This window comes from Oratosquilla oratoria, chromosome 37 (assembly GCF_046742065.1).
Source record: "Oratosquilla oratoria isolate Oo_2021 chromosome 37, ASM4674206v1, whole genome shotgun sequence".
Taxonomy (NCBI): domain Eukaryota; kingdom Metazoa; phylum Arthropoda; class Malacostraca; order Stomatopoda; family Squillidae; genus Oratosquilla; species Oratosquilla oratoria.
In genome coordinates, this window is record NC_134813.1 from 29,980,603 (window position 1) to 29,988,102 (window position 7,500).

At 41.6% G+C, this 7,500-nt stretch overlaps 1 protein-coding gene across 1 annotated transcript in view; it reads left to right on the plus strand.

The window, feature by feature from the left end:
* The window catches only part of LOC143019413 (uncharacterized), a gene marked incomplete at its 3' end in the record, with an annotated part of 167,825 nt that overhangs the window by 74,040 nt on the left and 86,285 nt on the right, over positions 1-7,500 (plus strand). The window contains exon 3 of the mRNA XM_076175048.1: positions 2,783-2,906. Within this exon, the coding sequence (XP_076031163.1) occupies positions 2,783-2,906 (124 nt within the window). The remainder of the gene's footprint in view (positions 1-2,782; positions 2,907-7,500) is intronic.

Below are 7,500 nucleotides of genomic sequence, written 5' to 3' on the forward strand. Positions count from 1 at the left end.
TTTCTCTGCCCCCGCCACATTTCTTAAGTCAAAAGCAATGCAGAAAGGCACAGCTCTTCCACAGCAGGAGCTGGTTAATCCCCACAGCTTCACCCATTGGAAGTAGTGAGAACTTCCGCGCGGTAGCCCAGTGGATACCGTGTCGAGCTCATGAACTGGTGGTCGTGAGTTCGATTCCCGGGACTCTATGCGGACCTCCTGCGTCGGTTCCCGACAGACCTGGCCAGGCGGGTAGGCGACCCAAACATCGGCCTAAAACTAGAGGTTTCTCACTTCCCACTTTGTGGGAGTGGGGTGGTGATTGAGAACTTCCCTTCAACCCGCGTTATACCTTCATCCAATGTTTTGTACTCTCTCTTCCCTGCTCAACAGACATTCCACATGACATCCAAAGCCTTCATCACTCTATCCATCGAATTCTCGGTCTTTCCCTCGAGTTCACTCCATCCACTTATGCCTTCCATGTTCTCTTTGCCGGTCATTTCTCATCCATTCGCTCCACATGCCCTGACCACCTCAACAATATGTTCTCCATTATTAGATTCTCTTTTCTCCACCCAGTTCTCTACATCACTTCTAAAATTCACATTCCCTTGAATCACATCCAACATTTATTTCATATTTCATCACAGAACCAATATATACTCCTCTTCGTCTCCATTATACACCAAAATCTTTGGTCCATACAACACCAAGGGTACTACCACTTCGCTCTACAGCATTTGCGTTCATCAGCAAATACTTATTCCTCATAAGATCTTTTATTCCATCCAGTGATCTACTCGCTGCTTTCACTCCAAGACTTGTCCCCATGTCTAGTCCTCCACCCACAGCTACATGCCCCTTCTCACCCTTCATATTCACAATCACACTCATCTGCAAACATCATCGTTCTTTGTACATCTCATCACTTCATTAACTTATGCTTAAACCAATAATGTTAATGGCAATAACAATAGTAATGATGATAACAATCAAACCTAAACCAAAGAAATGTCAAAAAACACAAGAATACCTAGTCGGCAACGAGATCCGAATGCGAGGGGGAAAAGAATAAACAAACCTAGTTGACAATATTGATGATGATGTGAATAATAGAGGTATTGGTAATAGTAACGACAACATTAAGATGAATTAATCTAGGACCAACAATAACGACGACAATCAAATGACAAGTTCGCATTTGCGAAAATCATAACAACCCACCATGACAATTTCGGAAATTTTGGAAGTAACATTCCTCAACAACAACGAGGCGGGCGCGGGTGGTCACGCTACTTTCAGTAGCGGTAGAAGTAGTAACACTAGTAGATGTAGAGGTAGTTCAAGTTAATGGACGCCTTCTACTTGTAATGGCGGTCGCAGTGCTAATAGTAATTATGAAACAATTATAGAAATAGTGAGCAAACCTCATGGACTGAGTACATTTGCTTTCAATTGCTAATGGTCGAGGTGGTTATGTTTATGCAAATAAATGATTAGGAGCGTTCTGAATCATTGTTATCAGTGTATCTGTTCTCGGCCACGATTTGATTAATCCCAGCATTGTTATTCAGTTCTTGATTGGATCGATAATTCGATCTGTTCGTAGTCATTAACAGGAACAAACGGCGGTTCGGGGTCTTCCGTTGCGATTGCCCGCGAAGGGTTGACTTAACGAGGTGTCGTTATGTGGTGGACTTTAGGTCGTCGTCGTCGACATTGTCGTCTTCGGTGCCGCCGTTGTCGTCTTCGTCGTCGTCACGGGCACTGCCATATCCATAGTCAGTTTTGTGGTTGGTTACTAATGTGAAAGACTTATCTGGCGTTCATATCTGACCATCTTCTTGTCTATAGTAAGTGTTGAAATAATCAGTGTTCTCTCTCTCTCTCTCTCTCTCTCTCTCTGCCACCAGAGTTTCTCCAAGTACCCCAAAAGTTCATTCCTAAATTTTCCCAGTAATTAGGCCCTGTTCACACTACCGTTTCAACCGCGGCAATTAATTACAATGCAAGTCAACAGAGGCGTTCACAGTCGACCGCGTAGTTTTTCCTTGACTATGCGGAACCGCCGTGGTTTCTGCGCGGTTCAAAACGCTAGTGTGAACAGGATTTGACTCTTTGTGAGTCTCTTGTTCGTCTGTCCAAGCAGAACATCCTTCAGAGGTCTTTGAAGACCTCGCCTGACCATGCGGGAAGATCCACCGTCAGATCGTTCTGAAGACCAGGAGTCTCTTGTTTCTTAGACCAGAACCCTGTCAAGTCTCTGAAGACCTCATTGGACTAATCCTTCTCACTTTTCTAAGCAGAACATTCTTCAAAGGCTTCAGAAGATGTTAATCAGTTTCTTTGAGAAGAATAGTTGGTAAAGTTATTGGAAGACCCTTGTTTTATACATCTTGCTTCAAAGCTCCCTGAAGACCTCTGAAGACTCAATTTTTGAATTCAGTTTTCTAAAGATTTTTTTTTTTTCGACCAGAACCTTCCTAAGAATTCTCAAAAGACCAAAGGTGATACCATTTTCGACTTCAGTTTTCTTAAAGATTTTTTTTTCTAGCAGAACCCTAACAGTTCTCAAAAGACCTAAGACAGCAAGATACAATTTTCGACTTCAGTTTTCTAAATATATTTTTTTTTCAAGCAGAACCGTCCTAAAAGTCCTCAAAAGACTTAAGACAACAAGACAAAAATTCAGACTTCGGCTTTGTAAGCATTTTTTTTTTTTTTTTTTTAGATGTTTCCTATGAGTTCTCTAAAGACCTGACATAACATTCGACCATCTTTTCTTCTTTCTTTTGCCCAGAACCATCTTCACGTCGTACCAGCTGGAGGAACTTGAGAAGGCCTTCAAGGATGCTCACTACCCTGATGTATACGCCCGAGAAATGCTCAGTCTTAAGCTCGACCTCCCGGAGGACAGGATACAAGTAAGTGCCACTTGAAGTGCGAGAATCGAACCTGAACCTGAATATATCAAAGCAAATAACATAGCACGGCATATCATAGCAAATATAGCTTTTGTTGTTATGACGTCAGTACATTTTTTTTTAGAAAAGATGACTTTTACAATGAGCGAGATAATGGATGTACATTATACAACAACAGATTAATTATACATTTCAATACATCTGTTGCATCATGGGTCAGTTTCAGTGACCGTGATAGTAAGCAATACCTGTTCATCTTAACTTGGCAGAACTTTATCAGATAAGAAATTAATATTAGATGTTCACGCGAACAGAATGTTCATGTGAACAGAATGTTCAAACTTGTTCAACGAAATCCGAACTAAAAAATCAATTGATGAGCAACTTCAGCGAAGAAAGTACTTCTCTAGGTAAAGAAAAAAGCAGTCAAGGGAATCGTACCCAACCCTCACTTGTGTGGAATACCGATGACGTCATCCCATTCGGAAGGGGGGGGAGAGTTGTGACAGATCACTGCGTTTTTTTTTTGTTTTTTTTTTTTATAACAAGTGACATCAAAATATTTATTTTTATTTATTTCTTTACTATGCAATTTCCGTCTTTTTGTTATTTTCTAGATATGCTGAGAACAGCTATTAGAGTATGCGATTAGTATTCTTGTATATATCTTTGTTGAAGATATAATATACTGTATATATGTATATATATATATATATATATATATATATTATATATATATTATATATATATATATACACATGTGTATATATGTAACATGTATGCATATATATATATATTATATATGTATATATATATATATATACATATAAAATATATATACATATATATATATGTATATACATATATGTATATATATACATATATATAAAATATGTATACACACATACATACATACATATATATATATATATATATATATATATATATATGTATATATATATATATATATATATATATATATATATTTGTATAACACTGAATGGGTCCCAGTGAATAGCGATACATTTTTATCAACCACAATGCACTTTAATTCTAAGCCATCAACATCTGGGATACAGTGGAGGCAACTTGCAGAGATTGAAACGTGGTACGAATAAAGACTCGAACCTGGCTAGCGCGTAGCAACTGCTGTAGTGATTTAATCCATTGTTCCATCAAGAGCGGTATCCCCGGTGTTGTTGGCTTAGAATTAAAGTGCATTGTGGTTGATGAATATATATATATATATATATATATATATATATATATATATATGTATATATATATATATACAATACATATATATTAATCATAAGTATTGAATCAAAACATCCTTCAGTTCTGATTTGATTTATTCATTCAACCCTGTGGTGCACTTGAGAGCTTCTACTCTGGCTACCGTCGAATAATAATTGCTTAATTCCAAAGAGAAGAGAACAAAAGAGGTCAGAACCATAATACCTATGATATCTGCTACATGACGTGTGATGAGTTCAGGTGATGTGGTGACGCGTGATGTGTGGATGTGACGTAAGTACGCTGTCATCGTCATCATCATCGTCATCAGTCTCATCGTCACCAACGTCATCGTCATCGTCGCCAACCTCATCGTCACCAACCTCATCGTCATCGTCACCAACCTCATCGTCATTGTCGCCAACCTCATCGTCATCGTCACAAACCTCATCGTCATCGTCGCCAACCTCATCGTCATCGTCACAAACCTCATCGTCATCGTCACAAACCTCATCGTCATCGTCGCCAACCTCATCGCCATCGTCACCAACCTCATCGTCATCGTCGCCATCATCGTCACCAACCTCATCGTCATCGTCACAAAGCTCATCGTCATCGTCGCCAATCTCATCGTCATCGTCACAAACCTCATCGTCATCGTCGCCATCACCTTCACCAACCTCATCGTCATCGTCGCCATCATCGTCACCAACGTCATCGTCACCAACCTTATCATCATCGTCGCCAACCTCATCGTCATTGTCACAAACCTCATCGTCGCCAACATATTCGCCATCGTCGACATCATCGTCACCAACCTCATCGTCATCGTCATCACCATCGTCAGTTGCTGCGTATTCATAATCGTCTTTGGGTCACCCCGCTTCGTGCAATCGACGACGACGACGATGATGATGACGACGACGACGACGACGACGGGGGCGACTTGTGCATTGACGACAATACTGGACTCATGAATAACCTGACTTCCCCTAAATGAATAAATGCATTGCCGCTTCCATGACCATTCGCTCACCGTCGTGCAATTGCAGCGCTCCTCTTCCTGCAATGAGAAGAGGAGGAGGAGGAGGAGGAGGAGGAGGAGGAGGAGGAGGAGAGAGGAGGAGGAGAGGCTGTAGTAGGAAAGAAAAGAAAAGGAGGAAGGGTGATGGTAGTGTGTGTGTGTGTGTGTGTGTGTGTGTGTGTGTGTGTGTGTGTGTGTGTGTGTGTGTGTGTGTGTGTGTGTGTGTGTGTGCGTGTGTAGGAGAAGAGACAGACACACACAGACAGATATAAGAGAAAAAGAGGGAGAGAGGAACAAAAAGTAGATGAAAAGGGAAGAGGAGGAAAGAGAGGAGGAGGGGGAGGAGGAGGTAGAGGGGGAGGAGGAGGAGGAGGAGGAGGAGGAAGAGGAGGAGGAGAACAGGGAATGGTAAAAGAAGAGAAGAGGATGGCTCGGAAACAGCGCAATAAAGGAGGAGAGGCAAAGAGAACGAGAGAAAAAGGCGGAAGACAGAGGGACGTAGGAAAGAGAGAAAAAAAGAGAGAGATAGAGAGAGGAGAGAGGCAGGGAGAGAAAAAGAGAGAGAGAAAAATGGGAAGAGGAGAAGGGAGAGGATAGAAAATGCGAAAGAAAAATTGTAGATTGTGTTACAACATTATTAACTCTTCCGCTTCCAGGGGGGAGATGGGGAGAGAGGGGGAAAGAGGGGAGAGGGGGAGAGGGGAGAAGGGGAGAGAGGGGAAAGGGGAGAGGAGGAGAGGAGGAGAGGAGGAGAGAGGGGAAAGGGGGAAAGGGGGAGAGAGGGGTAGAGGGAGAGGGGAAGAGGGAGAGAGGGGTAGAGTGAGAAGGGAGAGGGGGAGAGAGGGGTAGGGGGAGAGGGGAGAAGGGGAGAGAGGGGGTAGGCGGAGAGGGGAGAGATGGGCAGGGGGAGAGGGGAGAGGGGAGAGAGGGGTAGGGGTAACGAGGGAGAGGGGTAGGGGGAAAGGGGGAGAGGGGGGAAAGGGATAGGGGGAAATGAGGAGAGGGAGAGAGAGGGGAAAGGGGGAAAAGGGAAGGGGGAAATGGGGAGAGGGGGAGAGAGGGGAGAGAGGGGAAAAAGGGGAAAGGGGGAGAGAGTGGTTTGGGGAATACCACAAGATTAATAAAATCACGCGACGGCACGCGTTCGATTCCCCCACTGCCATCGGTGACTGTCTCTTGCCCGAGCTATCCTAACATGTTAGGCAAAGGTGGCGACCGACGCGGGGGTTATTCATGTACAGGTTTGACTGTCGCCAGGTGATTTTATTCACCCCGGGGTGGGTGGGACTTCCGCCCCCAATGGTATTTGAGGCGGGGGAGGGGGGGAGACGTCGGAGAGAAGCTTGTCCAAAGTGAATTGCATAGTCTGTTTTTGGAGGAAAAAATAAATAAATAAACAAATAAAATGAAATGAATAAAAAAATAGTAAATGAATGAAATAATAATAATAATAATAATAATAATAATAGCAATAATAATAATAATAATAATAGCAATAATAATAATAATAATAATAATAGTAATACTGATAATAATAATAATAATGATAATAATAATGATAATGATAATAATAAAAATAATAATAATAGTAATAATGATAATAATAATAATAGTAATAATGATAATAATAATAATAGTAATAATGATAATATATATATATATATATTTTTTTTCTTTTCTTTTTTCTTTTTTTACTCACGAAAGCACGTTCAGGGGGCGTTCCGGGTACTAAAAGAAAGAACACTACCTAAGGTACAGCCGATACAAAAAGTTCCCTTCTGGTGGGAAAGACTTACGAAAAATGTCTCTGTAATTCGTATGTCGAATGGCGCTTTTATTTTTTTTTTTATTTTTTTTTTTAATGTCTCCACCTTTTATGATATAACAGATGTCCACTATGTCAATAGTTTTCTTTTTCTTTTCAAAATTCTATCAAGTTTATAGAACAGAAAGTAAAAGTAAAGGATTAAAAAAAAAAAGGCCCAAGTTTTCACCTTTGCCCTGTGTGCGCGTACGGCCAGCCAGCACACAGGACACAGGTGGCCACTGGGACTCGAACCCGGGACTTCCATCTTACGAGACTGGGTCCAAGCCGACCATGCCATAGCTGAATAAAATCATTTGGCGAGACATAATAATAAATAAAAAGAAAAAAAAAATGGGCCAGTCGTCGCATAGCTAAACTCGCCCCTCTCCTTCAACCCTTCTATCGGCCTTGGCAAGCTTCCATGAAAACTCCCGACCCATCTTCTTGGCATAGGTGAATCAGTATATGTCCAATAGGGTTTTCGCACTCAGTGTAGTGTGAGTGTGTGTGTGTGTGTGTGTGTGTGT